The 23,423-nt window shown below is 42.8% G+C and overlaps 1 protein-coding gene across 2 annotated transcripts in view; it reads left to right on the top strand.

Moving 5' to 3' along the window:
- LOC147747529 (vitellogenin-A2-like) overlaps positions 1 to 23,093 on the top strand; it is a 70,144-nt gene extending 47,051 nt beyond the window's left edge. For both annotated transcript variants that reach the window (XM_086953994.1, XM_086953993.1), the window contains 10 exons: positions 209 to 316; positions 9,425 to 9,637; positions 9,754 to 9,896; positions 11,023 to 11,161; positions 11,253 to 11,388; positions 16,246 to 16,432; positions 20,000 to 20,088; positions 21,875 to 21,972; positions 22,066 to 22,247; positions 22,817 to 23,093. In XM_086953994.1, coding sequence (XP_086810120.1) covers positions 209 to 316; positions 9,425 to 9,637; positions 9,754 to 9,896; positions 11,023 to 11,161; positions 11,253 to 11,388; positions 16,246 to 16,432; positions 20,000 to 20,088; positions 21,875 to 21,972; positions 22,066 to 22,230 — 1,278 coding nt within the window. In that variant the 3' untranslated portion in view covers positions 22,231 to 22,247; positions 22,817 to 23,093. The remainder of the gene's footprint in view (positions 1 to 208; positions 317 to 9,424; positions 9,638 to 9,753; positions 9,897 to 11,022; positions 11,162 to 11,252; positions 11,389 to 16,245; positions 16,433 to 19,999; positions 20,089 to 21,874; positions 21,973 to 22,065; positions 22,248 to 22,816) is intronic.
- The last annotated feature ends 330 nt before the right edge of the window (positions 23,094 to 23,423 follow it).

Here is a 23,423-nt window from a genome sequence, read left to right as displayed (position 1 = left end):
AAATAAAGCTGATTAATTTTCAACAAATACAGAAACACACTGCCATAGGGCTTACCTCTTGTGGCTTAGATATAGCCATGATCTGTAAGTGACAACTATCAAAGTTGCAAAAGTTAAGTTTTGCTTTCGGCAAATATTATCACAGTTAGCATTTATGTAGACTGCACTACAGCCATACATTTTCATAAACCACATTTTTCTTATGTAGAATCCTAAGAAGAGGGATTCAAGACAAAGATCCTCCTCCCAATCCAGCTCTTCAAGGAGCAGCAGCAGCAGTAGCAGCAGTGGCTCCAGTGCCAGAAGATCTCAGAAGGTAACTGCCGTATGCACCATAAAACTAAGGGCCCGATGTATGAAGCAAGTTTTCAGTCATAAAGCTTGCAAGTTACAATATCACTGGGCTAGTGACGGCACCAATGCTGATCTCACTGTACAAAAGGCACATAGAGAGTCTTTCTGTTGCACAACTAATAATGAATCACAAAAGAATAGGTAATGTAAATCACCCACTTCTTCGCAATTCTTTATGCAATGTGCAATTGAAGCTACAAAACATTGATCTACTTGTGATTGTTGACAGGGGGTGGTAAGGTATTCAATACATGGTTTCTGCCCCTGAGATACAGTTTCCATCTGCAGAATGGTAATTGACAACATTTGGATTCAAGGGATCACTGAGCACTCCTCCCAAAACCGGTCACTGAATTAACATTTTCAGAAGAGGGATGCCTATCTCATATATATATATATATATATATATATATATATATATATATATATATATATATATATATATATATATATATATATATATATATATATATATATATATATATATATATATATATATATATATATCAATGAGGCAGGAGTTAGTATGACTCAATCAATCAATCAATCAATCAATCAAAGCATTTATATAGCGCACTACTCACCCAGAGGGTCTCAAGGCGCTAGGGGAGGGGGGGTCCGCTACTGCTCGAACAGCCAGGTCTTGAGCTGCCTCCTGAAGGCGAGGTGGTCCTGGGTCAGGCAGAGGTGGGTCAGGAGGGAGTTCCAAGTCTTGACTCTCTCTGAACTCCCTAGTTTATAGGAATAACTTAATGATAACTATGGGAGCTATGGTAGAAAGCAGCACCAAGAGGATTTTTTAAATACTTCTAGTAGCCCCAGTACAGTTTGTGATCCTGAGATAGACTTTATTTGGTTCGTAATTTCTTTCTAGGGAAAGTATGTTAAATGAGCAGAGTATAGGCTATGGAACTCAAACAAATTGATAAGGGGATGCAGCTAGTTATTTGGATTCAAGTAAGTCTCCATCAGGTTCTGCGCTCCTGAATGTGATTTGCACATTTTGATTTACATTCTGATTAATGGCTTTAATAGATACGAAGAGATAATTTTGGTTTGGCATGTTGGTTGCATCGTAGATGAGTTTCGAGTAGTCTTTTTTGTTTTTTCTTTTAAGGTAGTTGCTTTAGAGTGCTAAAGCTGAAGAGGTATTTTCTCATTCAGGCATCTGATATTCTCCACTGTATTGTGTGAGTTTTAGTTGTAGTAATCTGTACAATGAGGTTAAGCCAGCCACAGTATTGTTGGCTTTGTGAGGCTTTAACAGAAACACTTTATCAAGGGCGTATGGGAGGCATAGGTGGAATTGGTTGACAGCCATTAGAGGGTCCACAGGCCCTATAGAACACAACTATGGTGTTCCATGACATTGTGGATATGTTTGCGAAAGAGGGTGGTGGATAAGGGTACAATGGGCAGGTTGAGGTTGAACTTGATAATGTGATGATCACTCAAAGTGATATTTTTGCCTGTAAATGTTTAAACGTTTTGAGTTCAATATTCCATCAACATTATAACCAGCTGTATATGTCAGTCCAGTAACAAAAAGGTGGACGTTCAGAGGTCAAAGTTTGGTGATCATTGCTGAGGTATTTGGGAAGTTCAAACTTCAAGATGCATAGCTTGGGAGACAGCGTTTACAACAATGTCAGTACCACATGCTTTGGTAACAAAGCGGACATTACATCGTCCTCGTTGTTACTACGCATGGCATTACATTGCAAGTCGTTTCAACGACCTGCACTAGATGGCGTGCGACACCAGGGAATGTGTTGCATTTTAAGTCCAACACATTCCCTGCTGTTGCGCTTTCTGGAGAAAGAATAGTAATTTATACTATTCCTAAGTCCAGCGCGCAATCTAGTGGAAGTCGTAGAAATGACTTGCGTTGTAATGCCATGCATGGCAACAACGTGGATGATGTAACGTCCGCTTTGTTACCTACCGCGATGTAATATGTGGTGTTGTAACATCACATATTCGCATAGCTTTGGGTGGCCAACTGTGATATTCTAAATGGAACTCAGGAGAATGGTTGGAATTGCAACTTGTGAGTGATTCATTAGCAGATAAGCAGGATTTTAATTCCAGTTTTGTGTAAGCTTTACCATGGCCTGTTAATAGTGAGATTTTGTACACTAGCGCAAGTCCCACACTTCATTATTTTTGGGCAGTTTGTGCACCTGGTTGGAATGGTAAAGCTTTGGGCAATATAACTGATGCATCATCTAGTCAAGATGAATTTATATGTAGGAAAGTAGGATCTGCTTCTTATGGTTACCCCAACTTTATGCTTGATGTCTCACTGTTTTTGACCCAGGGCATAGGTACCCCAGAGGCCTCCCCTGGGCTGAAGCATCTATTATGCAACCCATGAGAGGCCATGCAAAATGGAACTCTATGTCTGCTACTGCAGCCTGTGTAAAAAGGGGCTATCAAATACCTTGAAATCATACCTCCACACCAATAACTGGTGTGGGAGGTATGAGTCCACCCTTCAGAAGCGAGCTTCGTGGGGTCACTGGTCTAACTGGTGCCAGCCTTCTCATACCGAATAGCAAAAAATAGATGCTGCCGACCAGAGACACATTTCTGCCCTCCTCCTGCTGAGCCAAGCTTGAGCAGAGGAAGGCAGCACAATAGGCATTCTGTCACAGGGAGGCGTGACCACCTCCCAGACAAGTTTTAGTGTACTGGGGCTGGGTGGGTGCACTCTGAGGGTGTCTGTAAGTCTGCACTGGGGGCACATTTGGTGTCTACAAGAAGAAACCACTGACCTTCGACCGTCTGGACACTCCGAACCTCAACCTCAGCTCGACTTCGTCCCTCTTTCTGTCCGAAGCTTAGTTTATGCCTTTGCTCCATACAGGCTCCGTGCAAGTCCTGTGGTGTGGTGCACTTAAGACAACTGAGGAATCTCTCTTGGAGTGAAGGAATCACTCCCCTGCATTCGCCGGCACCTAACCGCAACTGACTGCCCTGCTGCTCCTGCTCTCCTGCGAACTGAGGGTCCCTGAGTTCAATCTGCCACTCACAGAGTTTGAGGCCAGTATCCCTCATGGTAACTGCATAACCCGATCCCCTGTGCACTGCGTCCATTGCAGTTGCATATGCTTGCTGGCGAATCTGGAGATTGCGCATTGGACTCGGTGTAGTCCTGACCCTGAGCAGTATTTGCACCAAAGAACTCTAGCTCCTTGCAGTGTTACATGGGCTGGTGCTTTGCAATCTTGCTTGAGGTTCCCTCGTGAGTCCTGGTCATTCGGCCTGTGAGTCCGCCCGAGGGTCATCTTGATTTCTTGTGAGCCTTCCTAGTTGCTCCAGACATACCCAGACTCCCCATTGCTTTGTGAGTCCTATGGACCTTGTTGGTCCACACCTTAACCTGTTTGACCTTCCTGAATGGGTTGCTTTCACCAAGGCTTGTTGGTGCTCTTGCCTGTTACAGCTGGGGGTCTCTAGTTGGATGAGGCAGTTACCTTAGGCCAAATAGGGACCCCTGCTTCTGGTCAGGGAAAGGAGGGACACTCTTTGATAACCCCTGCTCACCCCCTGGTAGCTTGGCACGAGCAGCCAGGCTTATCTTCAAGGCAATGTGTAAATTAGTTGCAACCCCAGTGACACAGTGATAACACCACAAATGGACACCACACTGATGTATGAAAATAGCGGTATCTTTATCAAGAAGAAAAATACGGTAAGACCAAACGATAAAAATCCAACATATGTGTATTCGTAATTTTTTACTTTGCTGGTTATTAGGTCACCAAACACTTGTAGGTTTGAGCGGTATTAATGAGCAGTTCACGATGCTCACATGCAGTCCTAATGCAATGCTATGCAGTTCGTAATCCAGTTTGTATAGTCAGACTAATGCAGTTCGTAATGCAAGAATAATGCAATCCTCAATGCAAGTAATCAGGCAGTTCTTAATGCAAGAATAATGCAATCCTCAATGCACTTAATCAGGCACTTCGTAATGCAAGCATAATACAATCCTCAATGCACGTAATCAGGCAGTTCATAATGCATCTATAGCGCACTCCTTAAAGCAAATAATAAGGCAGTTCGTAATGCGAGAATAATTCAATCCTCAATGCATATAATAAGGCAGTTCATAATGCAAGTATAACACACTCCTTAATGCAGGTAATCAGGCAGTTCGTAATGCAGGAAAAATACAATCCCTAATGCAAGTAACAAGGCAGTTCGTTATGCAGGAATAATACCTGGCCAATCTTCGCCATTAGCATGGGCACCACTGGGCCCCAACCACAAACAACAGTCCTGAACTGCTGATGGCTGCCCCGGTACTGCCAGGCAGTTCCTGGCCGCTCGAGGACTCAGCGCGTCTAATGCGAAGCAGCGGGACAGAGACTGGAGCACTCCTGTACTCCTCCTGTGCCTCCCCAGGCAACCCACACTTGCGGCTTCAGACCAGAGTCCAAGTCTTACCAGGGGGATGCGCTGCCTCGCTCTCTCTCTCCCCCCATTTGTCCGACGTCCTGCTGGGCGCTCCAGAGGAAGACGCAGGTCTGATGCAAGGCGACACTGTAGCTGGACAGGTTACGGTGCTGCCTTCTCCAGTATTGACTATCTTGGGCAGATTCCTCTTGCGAACAACGATCATGATTACCTTCGGACTTTCTTATCTTTACGAAATCCTTCAGCACTTTGTGGCACAGGTCGGCTGCGGCGATCTTGATCCGCAGGCTCCGTTACGATACAGGCTCACGCTACAAGCACTTCACAGCAGCGTGGACAATAATTTATACTGCTGGGTCACTGCAGTCACGGGGCACTTTCCAACCAGCAACATGGACCCCAAAGGCAGTCTCAGACTGCACACGCACATGCACAAAGTGTTGCTGAGACTCGGTTGAGTTTTGTCCGACACAGTCCTGGAGCAATACTTCATAAGGTCTCAAGCTGTAAAAAGCAAATGCACACAGCGCCGCTGAGACACACTTGGAAACTTTGATGCTCCTGAGTTTCCACAACGGGGAGCCAGCTCTCCTCAGGCCCTTGGGGACAACTTACTTCGGGACACAGCACACAGCAAAGTCCTTTCAAGCAGGGGGACACAGCACACAGCAAAGTCCCTTAGTTCTCTTTAGTTAAATCAGCATACTGCAGGCCAGCCCCAGAACACAAAGCAAGGGTCAATCCTTCTCTTCAGTCTCTTAAGCTGTTCTTCCTTGGCAGAGGTTCCTCTTGACCATGACGTAGTTTCAATCCTTTTCAGTCTTGGTCAGTCCAACGTTCAGGGGTTTCAGCTCTGGTAGTTATACCCCTAAATGTCTTTGAAGTCTTTGTGTTCAGGGGGGCACTGACCCCTGTCCAAACCAGTTCTGGGTGTCTCCCTGCCAGTGACACCTTCTTCCTTTGATTATTGGGGGTCTGGTTCCTCAATCACTCAGCAGGAGGTGGAGCCATTCTTTTATGGCAGCAGCCCAGGCGTCTTCACCTCCAGGGGCTACTCCTCCCCCCTACACTCCAGATGCAGGTCAGCCTGTTGATGTCTCGCCTCCTCCCCTGGGTCAAGACTTTCCCCAGATCCTATCACATTTAAATCCACACAGTCAATCCACAACCAGGCAGAGACATACAGAATTGTTAGAACAAAGAAACCAGCCACTTCTAAAAGCGCGGTTTCTAAACACACAATGCAAAAACCCCCTTAACAAAAAGATGTGTTATTAAATTAAGAGTTCAGGCACGCTAAACGTCACCTCTCCATCTTAAGCCTATGGGAAGATAGGCTGGAAACATTTCACATAGCCTTCCCCATTCTCTCCTATGGGCAAGATGGCCTTGCAACAGGGAAAAACTAAATGGAGAGTATTTCACTGTCAGGACATGGTACACACCTCAGTACATGTCCTACCCTTCAGAGACACTGCACCCTGCCCAGGGGGGTACCTTGGACCTACCATAAGGGTGTCTGATGTACATGGAAAGGGAAGGGTAAGGTCGGGCAAGTGGGTTCACTTATCAGGACAACAAGGCAGTTAGCACACTGCTTGCAGGCACTGCAGTGGCAGGCCTGAGTTCTCTCTTTAGGGCTACTTGTGTGAGTGCCGTGGCACAATTTGTGGTGCAGGCCCACGAGTAGCATTTGCATTACCAGCCCTGGCAAACATAGTGCACTTTACTAGGGACTTTACTAGTAAGGCAAACATACCAATTATGGACAACCAATTACCATAACACTTTATAAAGGGAGCACTTGCACTTTGACACTGATCAGCATTGGCAAAGTGCCCAAAGCATCTAAGTCGGCAACATAATGTCAGAAAAAGGTTTAGGAGGAAGGCAAGAATTTAAGGAACTTTAGCCACAAAGAGCAAGTCCAACACCGCCATACACCGACCCCTAAGCACTCGACATCCTTCGTGGGACAACTTGCATCCTGCTCCTGGTTGTCCTCGACGTCTCCTGGTCCCTGTGGCTGCAGAGTTAAGCATACCTTCTTCGCACCTGAAGAACCAAACATCAGTGGGCATTCGTCTCCCAAGCCCCTGGCCACTCTGAAGTGACCCAGACTCTGTCCCCCCTGCTTTCACGTTCCTTTCATCCGTAATCCAGGCTTGGATTCCACTGAACCCTTTTCACCTTCACGGCAGCAGTACTTCTTTGCAGCTCTCTATTGAGAACAACAGCAGTTTCCTACGCCACTTCAGACCTAAGCACCCGGCTTCTCTGGGATAGCCAACTCTGGTACTTCGGTATCCATGGGTGGGGTGGCTCTTCAAACTCTTAAGTTCCAAGGGGTTCACTCGAAGTCCACCTAGAAGGGTCCTTACACTTTAAAAGTGTAAGCGCGACTTCCCTATCGAATTGTATGGAGCCTGCCGCTGTGCTCACACACTGCACCCGGCCTCTGTGGAGTCCCTCAGTTGTAACTGTTATACAATTATTTTAGTACATGGTCTAGTCTCCCCCTGGAGCCCACTGTGTATTGAGCTACTTACAACTGGTCTATTGCTCTTGTATTGTGTGCTTTGTGTTCAATCCTCGTGTAGACAAAAGTACAGAGTGTTATATTTATAAATACAAATTTTTATATATAACTACTGTGTGGCTTTCCTTCATTTATTCATTCAAGATGCAATATTCTGGTAAGACAAGCTGCTATATATTCCTTCTACATTATGCCTGAAGGCTGCTATCCACAGCTACCACTAGGATAGTTTTCTAAATCTTATCTTTGACCTCATACATCATAAGGGTCGTTAGGCTGGTGCAAGGTTCCCACTTTTATTAGTGGACAGCATATACCAGGCCAACTTCTCACACTTACCTTTCTTAATAACAACCAGTGTAGTTAATATTGTTCTATATAGTATAGTCAGAACACATTATTAGTGTTATGTGCACGCATCAGATGGTCCAGATGTTATGTAGATTTGTAACACGCATTACCATTTGGGAGGGAATCATGGGCTGTGCAGGTGGGAGCCACATGAAGTTGCTACTTTTTTACCTCAAACCGTTCCGCGCTGCGCAAATGTTCGTGTTTTGCGTTTTTTTTTTTTGAGTGGTTGGAGTTCGGACGGCCGGGGGGTTGGAGTTCTGATGGCCCCCGGCCGTCCTCCACACACGCCCACTGTGACGTCAGGTAGCCGAGGGCCGTCTGAAGCAGACAAGGGGTTAAACTTCAAAATATAAAAGTACATGTCCAACTTTTAATTATATGCACGGTAGCCTAGGAGCTAACTACTACCTACCTTAGGGGTGATATATTTGTAATAAAAAGGGTGTTAAAAACTTGGCAAGGGACCTTAATTGGCCAGGTCAAATTGACAGCTGAAAACCGCATAAAGGCTGAAATGGAAGGCTGGAGACATGTTTTAAGGGGGAACAGCCTTTACAACGCGGGTATTACCACACGCTACTGTTACAACACTGCTATTACAACGCAAGGCGTTACAACGACTTGCGCTGGAGGGCGCTGTTGGATAGGGAATAGTTTAATTTTCTATCTCAACACCTTCCCTACTGTAACATGGGCTGGAGTTCGAATAGAAAATTAAACTATTCCACTATCCAGCGCTTATAGCGCAAGTCGTTGTAATGACGTGCGTTGTAAAAACAGCATTGTAATGGCACGCGTGGTAAAAGCCTACGTTGTAATGCCATACAACGGTTTTAATGGGCTGGCACAATGAGTGCTGCAGGCCCGCTAGTAGCATTTAATTTGCAGTCCCTGGGTATATGTTATACCACTTTACTATGGACCTATAGGTAATTTAAATATATTAATCGGGTGAAAACCAATTTTACCATGTTTTACAGAGAGATAACAATGGCTAGCGATGACAAAGTGCACAAAGGCCTAAAGCCTGCAAAATCAAATTGGTCTGTGCATAATCTAGATGATGTGTTAGTGTTCGTAATGAAATGAAGACAATACATCAGTGTTTTGTACCTAATTAAGCACTGCATTAGTGTTTTGTTCTTAATCTAGATGATGTGTTAGAGGGGTGTGGGTAGTAAAAATAATGGCAGCACAAATAATGCAAATAATTCTTTTTTTCTGAGTCACTTTAGAATATAAATTACTGTTGTTTATGACAAGTAAGAGAATCAATATTGCAGTTTGAAAGAAAGAAGAAGAGGCCTGCCTATTCTTTACAATAAACTAGAGAGGGTGGTATTGCTTTTCAACATAAACAGGTGATGGGCACCTGGCATGGTTTTTACAAGATCCACAGAAGGTAGTAAAGTTACCAAAATATGTCTAATAGTTATTTGAAAGACAAAGAGACTGTGTCACATGTCATGGCATGTCTGGAAGTAGGGTGTAGGGATTCGTGGGATTTTGCTCATCCTCAAGTATGTGACCGGTTACATGTGCTTTGTAGAGACTAAAAAGCTACTCAAATAGTTTTGCAATTTCCAACTAGGGAACTCAGTAGGGGTGTACAAGAGACGTTTAAAGAAGCCTAAAGGGCTCTACAACCTCTTCTGAAGCATGCAACAGTTCAACATGCTTGAAAAGTACTTATGCAGGGTGTTTAGTGCTCCAAGTAAATAGCTGCTTTCACCTTTTGTCACCTGTCTTTAGCCTGCATTTATGGGAGACAACAAACCTCCAGTGCTGGCAGTTACTGCTCAGGCGGTGAGAAATGACAACAAGAAACAAGGATACCAGGTGATCGTGTACGCCGACTACCGCAGCTCCAAGCCCCAGATCCAGGCCTATGCAGTGGAAATCGCTGCCGCCAGTAGGTGGCGCGCTTGTGCAAATGCGGTTGTTGTCAACTCTCATGAGGCACAGGTGAGGTATTCAAAAACAACCAGTAAAAACACAGAAAACAATGAAAAGGGTAATATCTACTCTGCCTCTGAAAACTTCAACTCTAATAAATGGTGTCTTTTACATCCTGATTTTAGGCCTATGTGAAATGGGGTCAGAATTGCCAAGACTACAAAATTGCGGCAAAGGTTGAAACTGGTCACTTTGGCAGTCAACCGGGCTTGAGGATGAAGGTTGAGTGGCCAAAAATACCATCAAAACTGAAATCGGCTGGAAAATGGTAATATTTACTTTTTGCAATTGTAACTTACTTATTGTGCATGTTCAAAAACAAGCAGTACTACATATTATGTTGTAGATGCGCTGCATAAAGATAACCTCCTTTGGATGATGTGCATATTTTTTTTATCAGTAAGTCCGCTCCATGTCTCATGAAGTTTAACTAGGGTCGAATATGCTGTGAGCTCTGCGGGTAAAATATGTTGAGTTGAAAGCATACGCGTATTGCAACAGTGCAAACAAAAAGAAAGATGTCTTCTCAAAACCAACAAAGCTTAGATTGTGTTCATCCACAAAGTTGCATATGTTGTCAAAACAACACACTCTTGTGCTTACTGGTTAGTTCTACACTTCTCTGTATCCATTTTCTCTGAGCAATGTTTCCAATTACTTTTCCTTTGAATGAATAGAGAATACCCTTTAACAAAACATATATAGTTGTCTGTACTATTGCCTCTAGTGGCCTGTTTCCAATATTTAATCAAATTCGTTCAGCAAAATTGGTGCCTTATGCCATTGCGAAAATGATTTATTCTATGTCCCTATCAATAAGATGCCCCAATGTCTCACACCACTTTCCTTAGAAATGCTTGCTACAAATCTAGTAATCTCTAGTAGACAATGTCACACCAGGAGCAAAGACAACACTAGACTGAAAACTATGGGTAAAGACCAGAGGGCAATCCTTCACTCCCTTCACACTCAGGATATTGAATCAGAAGACATGCATCTTCACATAACATTTTCCACTCATCCATTACCTATCCACCGTGACATTACACAAAGCTCCATAGCCATTAGATTGGCACCCTCTGTATGCCTATCTATGATCGTTTCTAAAACTTACAGGCCTTTGTTCTTCCTATAAATATATAATATATATATATATATACATATACACACACACGCACACACACACACACACACATACATACATTTCTACATACAAAGCATGAGTCAGAAGCAAAGATGGAAACTATCAGCCCTTTTTTTGCCTTCACCAAAGACCTACATTAACTATGCCAAGTTTATTGTTTATAATGCAGTGCAACCCATGATGAAAATCTTGACACCTCAGCCCATGGTCCATGTCTGCATCAGAAACTAATGATTTTTTTCACTTACAGGGCTGCACAGTTTGTTCCAGGAGCTGCTCTTTTAGCTGGATTCTCTGAAAAGTTAAAGAAAAATCCCTCTAAGCAAGCAAAAATCATCCTTTCTCTGAGCTCCCCAAGAACCTTTGATGCAGTTATGCAGATTCCAAGGGTAATTATTACAACTGCTGATATAGCAGGACATTCCTGTCTATGTAGAAAGTTGATCAGAATGTAATGCTTTGTTACTGTTTCCTCTGCAGCTCACACTTTATTACAGATCCATTCAGCTCCCTGTTGCGATCCCTGCTGGTCGCCCCATCCAGACCTCGGACATTCAGTCGCCCAGCTGGAATACTTTCGCTGAAGCCCCAGAACACCTCCTAGGCAAACTGAGAGGTGAATATGACCAGTAGTCATATCAACATGTTCTTTTGATCTCGCATGTAAAAATCATACTGAAGTTAACTCTTTAGGGTTTACTTACATTAGACAATATCAGATATGTATGCTAAAATCATAAAATACAAACTTTGCAAAATGAAAAATATACGATCTCTTCTGACACCTGTCATTGGCACTGGAATATCAATAAATTAAATCAGTCGAAGTCCTAAAAAAAGCAGTGCCTTTTCTAATAAAATTCTTTCATTTACTCATATAGAGGTTTTTTAAATTTCAAATGCGCATAAATAATGCATGACTAGGGTGCCCTTTTTTCAGTGTTTAATGTTTATGAATTACAGTGGGTATTTTTCAGTGTTTTAAAATTTTAGAAAATGTAGAACATCAATGGGAATTCGTGTTCATACATTTCTGAGTCACATTAATTTCTCACTAGTTGTTTTTTCAGTGCTTACACAATATTTTCACACCGTCATTAATTGTGTCAAATCTCTTCCTTCAGACTGTTGGCCTAGGCAGTTCAGTCTCCTTCTGGTCCTGTTTTTACATGTTTCTACATGTTATAGACTTTAATGGACTCATACCCAAGTGGTCTCACTTCTGGCCATTCACATTGTAGGCGTGAAATGTAATGCCTTACTCCTGTTCAGGCTCTCTCTCCCCTGTCCTAATGTGCTATAAACTGTAATAGTTTGACACGTGTAAAAGCTCATAACTGGCCTGTCCTACTGGTGGGCTAAAATGAAATGTCTTTCATCTGTCGGTCACACCTCTGCTCACTGATATTGACTATAATAGATTTAGACATGTTTTGTACCACTCATGCCTGATCTTTGTGTAACTTGCTGAAGTCTTTAACACCTTCACTGCGCTGATCGTTCCGCGCTGGTGCGGAACGTTCTATTTCGCGGACAGGGCCGGAACGTTCAGCGGACGTACGCAGCACTACCGAGGTAGTGCATGCGACGTCCGCTGAACGTGCGCCGCTCTTAAGGGGTTAATTGTGTCACCAATATTTCTATTGTCACTCCTGTCCACTGCAACTGTTGGCTTGGGCACCTTTGTCATTTTGATCTTGACCAATCGTTATTCCCAAGGAAAGGGCCTAGAATGATTTCTAAGGTTCCTGTCATTAGCATTTTTTAACTTCTCAGTACTTGATTGTCCACTGTTACCCAATCCTGGCGCTAAGCAGAATTGTGTTAATAGTTTTGTGGCACCTGTTATCATTGTATGTAGCAAAAGAGCAACACTCCTCATAATTATATTTTGCACATCCCAGTTGACATTCCCAGAAAGCTCAGCCCCAGATATTACCAACTGACCTGAAAAAAAATGCTAGTCTCCATGCTTTTTAGTTTACATTTTTGGCCATTAGTGTTAAATTCTGAAGTGCACAGAATATATCCAAAACCGCTTCTGGAGCTCCGAATCACTTTGCCAGAAAACGACACTGCAGTCTAAAGTTTCATATATCTTCCTTTATTTACTCATTATGGGCTATGACGCCTTTCGGCAAGGGCCCATGATCTGATCATATATATAAGATAGTCACACGCATTCAAATGTAGTCACATTTGGCAATTAATTATACCTTCACATAGGTTTTGTTAACTTCACGTAACTTTAAAGGACAAATTAAGCCCTCCAGTGGGCCTCGGAATGCAATTTCACTTTCCCAATCCATTGCGCTACTGGGTCTGCATTGGAAAATTCCCCTCCTGCAGCCCCTCATTAGACACAGGAGGCCCACTGGAGGGCTTAATCTGTCCTTTAAAGTTACTGAAGTTCACAGAACCTACTGGAAGGTGTAATTTAATTACTGAACGTGACTACAAGTACCAGCGTGCAACAGCAAATAAAATCCATTAAGGAAGGCACACCAGAGGCCTATAAATGGATGAGCACATAGAATACTGTGTTCAAGGAACATTGCTATGAATTCAGGGATGCCTTTGAAAAAGAAGCAGGAAAGCTTTGAATCGCGTCAGGATGGAGGATTTAAAAAGGTCGGGATAAAATTACACTTTCATTTGGAAATAAAGGGTGTGAAACTTACCTGCTGTGGAGTGCGTTCTTAATGCAGGCAACACTTTTGTAAATATATATATTATAGACCCGCAAAAATAAAAACTGTTCTAACTTCAAATGCAAATGTCATGATAAAGATGAAAAACCATCTGATAGACAAGGTTTGAGTCAGGCTTACACCTTTAGTGATGTTAATAAGAAGGGTGTTTAGCTGCAAGAGAGAAGTTAAAAATAAAAGTAGTAGTGTGTGTGTGTGTGTGCGTGTGTGTGTGTGTGTGTGTGTGTGGGTAAGAGGGAAAGTTCACGTTGCAGATACTTGAAGACAGTAATCGAGCCGGGATGCATAAAACGTCATTAGGCGCTGTCTCGGGGAAGTTGACTGGGGTTTAGGCTCTGGTGGGATGGCGGGATGCAGAAGCTAATAAGGGGTGGGGGACAGAAATGGCGCCAAAGGAAGTGGGATGGGTCACTAACGCAGGTGGTCAAGTAAGACACGGCGTAAGGGGTGGATCAAGAACAAGAAAAAAGGGGGGTCATCAGAGGATAGGGAGTGGTAAGAGTAGGAGGAGGCGAGACCTATTGCATTTTGAATGCTTGTTGTTTCTATTAGTGGGCGGGCATTATCAGCTTCTCCACCCCCTAGTGTATCCCTCTCCTGTCCTGTGTCTTTGCCCATCAGCGGCGGTGGTGCCGCAGGTTTTACTTTATAGTCATTGTGCACTGATCTGTGATGTAACAGCTGTTTGGCTATGTTTGCGGAAGTGTGGATACAGTTTATTGGTTTATCTGTATTGTTGCATGACTTTATGCAGTAATTACTGCGGATCAGCCGAGCCTCAGAGAGCCAAGCCCACTGCATTGGTGCATCCACATGTGCAGAGGGCATTTTGGATATTGATGAGCGCATATTATAGTTGACCTTGGTTTCCATAGCCGATTGTTTTTGGTCTGGGCCAGTGGCTCTGCCACTGGATTGATGCCTGTTTTTCCCGGCTTGCGAGGGGAAGAGAGCTCTACAGGTTTGTTGGAGGCCTGGGCGGCCTGCTGAAATTCAACTTGAATGGTTCAAGTTGAATTTAAAAGCGAACCAGGCAATTGTTTAATATCATGTGTCTGCCGAAGAATAAGAATATGTAGTAATATATCTGTGGCCAACGTGCTTATATCTATTGCCAATATATGGTTGAGGAGATTTAATGAAGGTATCCAAAACCTTTTAAAGCAAAAAGATGTGTAACAACCGCATTGTGTATTGACGGTGAAGTATTATGATCCTCAGGGGCACTGCGGTTAGTGCAGATGCGCTAATATTTTCAGAAAACACGTTTGGACTGTTTATCCGTTGGTGGGGGGACAAAGAGCAACACATTCAGTTGGCCCGTGAGCTTTCGAGCCCGGGCCGCACGCCAGTCAACCACCTGATGCCCAATAGCCCTGGTTCAAGAACAAAAGGGTGTGCGGTCAGGATGTGCTTGCCCACCACCCCCGTGCTAGTGCGGATGCGGCGAGGGCTGGGGCTTGGCAGCAGGGGCCTCTCCCCTGTATTCACGGGCCCCTCTGGGCCGTAGTTCAATAGAGCTGTGTTCAGCTATGCCCCAACCTGGCAGTAGTAAGAGACCCTCTTATCCTGCTGCCCATTCTCACACGGCGATAGTAGCGTAGCAAAGGAGGTTTAATGGAGGTGTGTTTATTGCTTATTGAAAATGTTTCTGCCCTATTCAGAGCCATCGGCGGGATTAGAGGGGGAGGGGTGCACTGACATCTACCAGCGCGGTATGGCACACCAAGGCAGGGCTACTGTGGAAGGGAAATCCAGTTTGTATATACGTCACTCCCCGCACTCTCAGCTGACTACCAGCAGCAAGAGGGGGGGTTTCAGGGAGCAGTTAGTTACTATGGCTTCCATCAGACGTTTGTCTGAACCCAACAGAACATTTTGCGGCCATGGCGAAGGGCGGGGTATGGACCCAGTCGGAGAATGCAGTGCTCATGGGGCATCAGGGAGGAGGACTGGCAGGTGGGGGCGTGGGCATAAGTTATGCAGTCTTGGTGCCTTCATCCTTCTAGGCCGGTTGGTTGGTGGCAATTCCTATGAGGGCTACGGACAAATGGGCGGGGAGGTGACGGGGCGCGTCTGGGAAGGGAGGTGATTGCGGTAAGGAAGGCAGGGAGGACAGGGGGTTCTTGGCGGTGGTGTGGCCTTCAAGGGGGGCAGGGCTTGTACAGTGGGAAGCTGGGACACTTGGGGATACAGGTCAGGTTTGGGCAAATGCTGGTCAGCGGTTGGGAGATATCAGTATGGCTAATTTGGATGAGTGAGTGATGTGGGGAAGGTCACAGGGCACGGAAGGAGGTGCAGGAGGAATGGGGATATGGGTGATGCTTGGGGAAGGAGATTGAATCTCGGACTGCGGGAGGCTAACTTTGGAGGGTGCGGATGTCCAGGAGGGAGTAACAGGAGTAAGGTTGGACGGAGAAAACAAGACGGAGGGCATTGCTGTGGGGAGGTGGGAGGAGAAATGCAACACGGCCGCAGCAGGGGGCGGAGCTCGGAGAGCAGCGATGAGGGAGAGACACGGCCTGGCGGCTGTGAATAGTGTGAAGCAGCAGGGGCCTTTGAAGTAAAGCTAAGCTTCACTTCAAAAGAGTGGGAGGAGTGCTGCTGGGGAACAGAGGGCGATTTGATGATGTGCACACGCATTTTAGGTCAATGTCCTAGCATTTTTGTTAGTCATTGTCTGTGTATTTAGAGTTTCCGTTTTCTTCTTCTTGCGTGAGATCATGACATGCTTAATTGAATTTGAATTGAATATTTCTTAGGTGACTGCACGGTTTCCAAAGATAGAATCACCACATTCAATGACGTTGCATTTAACTACTCAATGGCCAGAAGCTGCTACCATGTCCTGGCCCAAGACTGTAGCCCTGAGCTGAATTTCCTGGTGATGATGAAGAAAGTGGAAGACTCTCCTGACCAGAAAGCCATCAATGTCAAACTGGGCAGCTAGTGAGTATTTCCAGTTTTACAAGATGAATGCTCAAACGTGAGTGTGTGTGGTGTATCTTTGGAGGTACATCTTCCACGATTAGCACATAGGTGTTTATTGTGTCTCTTGTATGAAGAATATTTTTTGTGATATGATTGTCTTAGGATAATTGTGATTCTATTGAGAGGAGAGATGAATAACTAACAGTTGTATTTTCATAAACCTTCTGCCACAACTATTCAAACATCAATATACTGTTTTCACAGTTTGATGACCTCAATGAACTAATATGGTTTCATTTGAGGATTGGATTTGATGTATTTACTTAAAAAGTATATGGCAGTACTAATTTGACCTCTTTTGGCACATTGTTCACCATTTGTTTACATTGGTTAATTGGTGCACATGGACACACTCGTTAGTGTAAGCAGCAATGTATTCACATAAATGTTTGCAGCAACCAACACAGTAATCATAGTAATGTCATATCACCATTTACTTTCATAAATGTATAGATGAGTCTTTTTTACTGTGGGCTCAAATTCATCCAGACATATTACTGATCAGAGGGATCTTGTTTATGAAAAAAGCAGCATAAATGAAAACGGTACAAATAAACTTGCAGAAGAACATAGATCAGTCATGGGCAATGCTCTATGGATAATTCATTCTCTGCAAAAGTGCACAAGTAATACTGAATTAGGATCAGCAGAATAAGAATAAGAATAAGAATGTCAGAAGCAATGTACTCTGGACAATACTTCTGGCTGAACAAGGCTGCCAGTTTCAAGAGTTTAGCACTGTCATTTAGAATGAAAATACCAGCATGAAGCAGGGGACTTGAAGGTATATGAACCAGAATTTCACCAAGTCCATGTGCAGCAAAATTGCTTTGACCTGTGCCACAAATGAAATATTGTTCAAACACAACACCCAAAATTAAACACAATTGACACATGTGCACCTTCAATTGAAATAACCCAAAGGAGTTAACAATTTGATCCGATTGTGATGGGCCAACTAAGGACCTTTTATCCGTCTACACCTTTTGTGGTGCTAATCTACAAGGCAAAAGTGTCTCCTCATGAGAACATTATTAATATAAAATGTGCATATAATACGAGACCCCAATTTTGGGTGCAGCCGAGTTTTGTATCTGCCACCATTTTCTGAAGGTCAATGTATTCAAGACCAATGTATTCAAGAAGATGATTAGCATGCCTCCACTGGAAGCATTTTTTAACATTTAATTTTGTTTTAAGAATCTGTCTTTTAGGCGCTGTATTTCTATTTGTAACAAAAACTATTTAAACTGCATGCATTGTTATGTGAAACATAGTGTAAAGGGATATGGCTCAGAAAGGGCAAAAGTACTGCATTTCATTACCTCAAGAATGATTTGTGTTGGTTAATACTAAATGAAGTGGAGGCATCCAAAAAGGCCACCAAAGAGCAATTTTTCCCTTTACCAAACCCGCCATCTTTTAGTGTTGACTGAGATTTTGCCAGCATCGTCTGAACTGATCTGTGGATTCAATTGCATACCTCTTGAAGTTCAATGTCATGTAATAGAGGATATGGGCTGAGAGATTTCTTAAAATACATTGCTGCTTCAGATTGGGGTAGATTGTACTGCAGCATGCGGAATCAGAAGTAGGACATCCATCTGACATTTATAATTATCCAACTATCCAATTTGGCCTTTTTATGAGTACTAACAGCATGACAAAATGTGAACTGAGGAATGTAGCATTTGTAAAAACGTAGTATAGAACTGCAACACAAAATAAACATGAAAACACTGAAGGCACATACAAGATCCACGCCATCACAAGGAAAACTGTTATCATGTTAAGAACAAAAAAACAAGAACACAGACAATGCTTACATGGTGCCCTTTCAAGTCAGCCTGTGTACTTCTGTCTACGCTGCCAAATACTGAGTCAGCGAACAGGATTGTTTACCTCAGTGGTGTAGGAGGTACGTGAAGTCCACATCCTGGGGCTCTATTAAGCAACTTACCCTTCTGGAACATCAGTCTGGCACATGTTCTTTTGTAGGAATGTGCACCAGGCCATCGGGAAATCCTCGATTAGTGAGTAGTCTGTGCCCAGCAATTCATGGAGAGCCCCTTTTGAATTTGTTGATGCTTCAGAGGTAGCAGCACCTTTGTTTTTGCAGAAAGTGTTTTGTGTCTCTAAATTTCATAGTGCAAGCCCACCTTGCAATCATAACTAAGGGCCTGATTATGATGGCGTACAGATGTCTGTCCATCTGCCATTGTCCCGGGGTTGGGGACCGTCCGCCTATAAGGCAGCAGACCCACATATGGAATTACAATGCGGCCGCCAACACAGCGGCCACAATGCCATGTTTTCCATTGCGGTGGGAGCGGCTGGCTGCAGCTCCCATCGCAATGGAACAAATGCAAGTTTTGCATTTCCCTGCACAACCTCGCAGGTGCATGCCACAAGGTGGAAGAAAATGTAGGGGAGCACTGTAGGTGCCCCCCAAAATCAATATCACAGTGCCAGAAGTCAAAGGGGGCCAACTACGTGCCCCCAAAGTCCATCCCGCCAGACTTTCTATTGTAGATGAACCGCCATGGAAAGGCTTGCGGGGAGGCACGTCGTAATCCCATCGGCGGTGCCTGGTAGGAACTGCCACCTTGTTTGGGGCGGGAAGGCCTCTGCCGCACCGGCGGGCTCAAGGAGCCTTTCAGATGCATGGCAGGCTGATTTTCCGACCGCTGCGGACCCGCCCGCCATTATAATATGAGAGTTTGTCAGTGGCAGATTCACCGCCATCGTAATGACCCCCCTGGTGCCTGATTTAGAGTAGGTGGGGGCTTAACTCCCGTAATTCCATGTGGCGTGATCATGCGACTACTCTAAGAATTCTATGAAATTCTGCAGAATTACACAAGCAGAATAATTCTGCATACAGTGTTTAAATGCCCACTCACTTCCCAAGTGGATGCCAGTATGCATTTTACACTAAGATCTATAACCGAATGCAATAGAACAAGAATAGCAGCGTGCACAGCTAAATGTGCTTTTGGGGAAGGACTCGCCCCCAACTTACTCCTGGTATTTAGCTCTATTTCCATGGGCAAAATGCACCCTTGCTTCCACAACGGACGCAAGGATGCATTTAACACTAAGAAATTGTGCTAAATGCAAAACAACACAAAGAGTAGCACTTGCTAAACTAGTTTCTTTGCTAATTCCCCACCCAAAATTACTCCTTATCAAACAAGAAGCATAACTGTGTAAATATTGGTAATTTCCTCAGAAAGACAGACACAGAATTACTTAAATTATTCTGATTACACCGGCGTACTTAACAATATGATCTGGCTGTCCCAACTGTCTTATTAAAAGTGCATTATATCCTAAGGCACTTGTGATGAGGCATAAAGGATCTCCTTCATGTTTGTGATAATGCAGCCATCTGCCAAACCTGAACAGACCCTTAGTGTTGTACGTAATGGCTACACACTTTTCATAAAGTGACAGATGACTTTCATTATCTAGACAACAGCTATTTAACAAATATATATATAATCTGTTCTTTTCCCTCTTCAGCGATATTGACATGTATCCATCTGCTGACTCCCTGAAGCTGATCATAAATGGTATTGAGGTGAATAGCCTGCCATATGAATCTCATTCTGGTACGTAATCAAAGAACCTGCCCTATTGATAAAAGCATTGTGTGCTTATATTTAGAAATGGCACTAATAGCTTATGTGTACTATATTCGTGTATGATATCAATTCAAATATAAGGGCATAATGCTCACAGACAATTTGTAGATCTCCATTGGCCCTCTGCTTTGTATCATTGCATTCAAACTTGTTCCTGGTCATTCCTTCTAATTTCCATATAATTTCTTTTGACCCTGCTCCCTTCTCTACTGTTAGAAATTGCGTTTCTGGTTGGCGGTGGTATGCACCATGCCCTGGCAGGAACCTCAACCCTAGTCTGTGTAAGTCAGATACATAACCTAAATTAATCTTTCTGCATCTTCTGGCAGCTTGGCACAGAGCAGTTCAGCTTAACTTTAGAGGCAAAGTTTAAAGTATTTGTGTAACACTACAAACAGTAAAACAGTGAAAACACCACACAAAAAAATACCTAGTGAGAAAAAAAGAGCTTAATTAATTTAACAAAACAGGATTCAAATGACAAAAATCCAGTAAGTATAACTGGAGTAAGTATAACTGGAGTTATGAATATTTAAAGGCTAAATGGAAATATAGTGCTTAAAAGTATGAAGTGCCAACTTGTGCTATCTGGTCATATTAGACCGGGTCAAATCAAAAAGTTCAGGTGGACGGCAAGGGAGCATGGGTCAAATACATGGACCAGAATTGGTCTGCTAAAACAAAAAGGAGCATTATAACAACCTTTAGACATCCCTAGCTCTTTAGACTTTTTCCAGACATAAGTGCACTTTGGGCTTTCAAAATCCACAAACAAAATGATTAATCAACACATTTGCTTAAGTAAATATATCCACTTGACAACCTATTATATTCATTTGTTACTCATCTGATTGTTTTAATTTCTCTCTTTGCAAGAAGTGTTAAAAAATCTTTAAATGTTTATTCCTAAAATTCTAGTATTTTCAAAATGTTGAGCACTGTTTTTTTATAGCTAATCTAGGTTTATGTAAAGCAGAGAACTTGAGCCCAAGGTCTATATTTGATTTTGCTCTGATGATGCTAAAATAGCACTTTCCCCTGGACGAAGTGGGTATCATATTTCCAAGAAATATCTTAGTTTTGTCGAGTTGTATGTCTAGAACCACACAATAACTCAAACATTAAAATTAATTTGAGCTATTTTTGAGTCAGTCCAACTTCAGGTCTTTCAGTGTGTAACTAGGATGATTAGGGGTAGGAAAGGACTGTTAACATTTGGAACACCCAGAAAATGCATAATCCTTGCAGGTCAGTAGAACTCCTGCCATTTTGTATTCGTGCTTATTAGCCAACTCATTGAGTTGTACACAGATATTTCAAATTAAGACTACATGGGCAACATAATTTACAATATGAGTCAGTTCCGATCCTTAAAGGCCCAAGCCCTCTTATTTCTTAACATGCAAATTTCTATTACTTATTGGATCTAATTCTAGCACTTCTTGGATCTCTGCAACTTGTGCTCCTCAGTACATTATATACTGCCTTTCTTTATATAGCGCGAACTTGACCCGAAGGTATAAGGTATCAGAGCGCTTTACATGAGCACCAGTTGCATTACACAAGGACACATTCATTTTTGTTAGGCACTTGGAAATTAAGTGATTTGCCCAGAATCAGAGAATGTTGAGCGTCATTCCTGAGACTCAAACCCAGTTCCCCAGATTTGAGATGGACCGTCCGAGCCGTTAGGCCACATCCTCTCCCCTTGTTCCTTTGAATTTTACACATAACACACTTCTTTTCATTCCAGAGCCTCAATTGAGGATGGAAAAGGAGGCTGATGGGCTCGTTTTGATCGCACCTGACTTTGGCATTGAGAAGCTTTACTATGACAGAGTCACATGCAAGGTATTCTTGTGCATTCACTTATTGCATTGTTGACCATATTAACATGATTACATATATTTATATCAGATGTCTCTTTCATACTTTATCATAAAGGTTACACCAGCTTTGTGGATGAAGGGCAAGACTTGTGGTGTTTGTGGCCATCATGATGATGAGCACGAACAGGAATATCAGATGCCAGATGGATTTGTTGCCAAGGATGAGGAGAGTTTTGTCCAGTCTTGGATGACAGAGGAATCTTGTTCTGTTCGCCAATGATGAAAGGTCCACAACAAGTAAGTAACAATCATATGACCATTAATTAAATACAACCCAGTCTATCCCATAGAGTGATAGGGGGTCCACCTATCCAATGACACAGGAGCACTTTCTCCACATTTACCTTCCAAGTTTCTTACAAGTCGTTAGTGAATATGTTACCTCAATATTCAAACACATTTTGTTCTCACTTCTGGTCAGTGTCCAGAAAGCTACACGATAAGCATAATTCCAGTACTTATCCAAGTCAAGCAAATGGTACGACAACAGATAGCGCTAAAAGATGACGAATGAGAGTTTCCGCAATTTTAAGAAACATAAATATTAGAGCTTTAAATACAGGACACGTTTGAAATAGATATAAAGTGTACTGATTGCTAATTAGACATGCATCAGTGTCTCTTGTTTTCCAGTTGGATGAATGATGGCATAAAAAATGGTTTCAAACAATTTCAAAAGTTGTCATAAAAAAGCAGCAAACACTTTAAATTGTTTTGTCAGAAAAAGTAAGTTGAGATCTTTAACTGTGAACACTGCATAAATTGACTCTAAGTTCCATATTAGTAATAGTACTCTTTTTGTACAGATTCTTAACTAGACCCTGCTGATGGACATTTGGAACTAGACGTGGATGAAGTTTCTCTTGACACATCTGAAGAACTGCAGTGTGTGGGATAGAGTAACCACTCAGAAGATTAGATTTCATCATCTTTCTTCATTACTGTGTCATTGTAGAAACAGAAAACATGTTCTAAAATTGCCTAGAAACAGTTAATTTACTAGTCAACATTTAAAAATGATCAGTACAAAAATCCCTGTAAATATGTAATTTCCAAATAAACAATGCATTCATTCAAAAAGAACCACATGGGCTTCACTTCATTGACAGCAACATTTTTGTTAGAAATATGTATTTTACCTTCTGCACTAAAAAAATTCGGAGTGATTGAATTCATTTGTGTGTATTTTTACAAACAAATGAAAAAATACTGAGTACCGTTTCTTGGAAATAACTCAGTCAAAAGTATCCTTTATGTGTTCCAGAGAAATTACTTATTTACTAAATACCATGCCTCCTGCCCTATGATCCTCGGGGCCTAGCATAAGGGTAACTTACAAATATTTAAAAGGCTGAATAGGCCTGGTAAAATGTTTAATGAGCCAGGTCGCAATGACAGTTTAAAACTGCATTG

Source organism: Lissotriton vulgaris, chromosome 1_1, assembly GCF_964263255.1.
Source record: "Lissotriton vulgaris chromosome 1_1, aLisVul1.2, whole genome shotgun sequence".
Classification (NCBI taxonomy): Eukaryota; Metazoa; Chordata; class Amphibia; order Caudata; family Salamandridae; genus Lissotriton; species Lissotriton vulgaris.
This window is presented reverse-complemented; position numbering and strand designations above follow the sequence as displayed.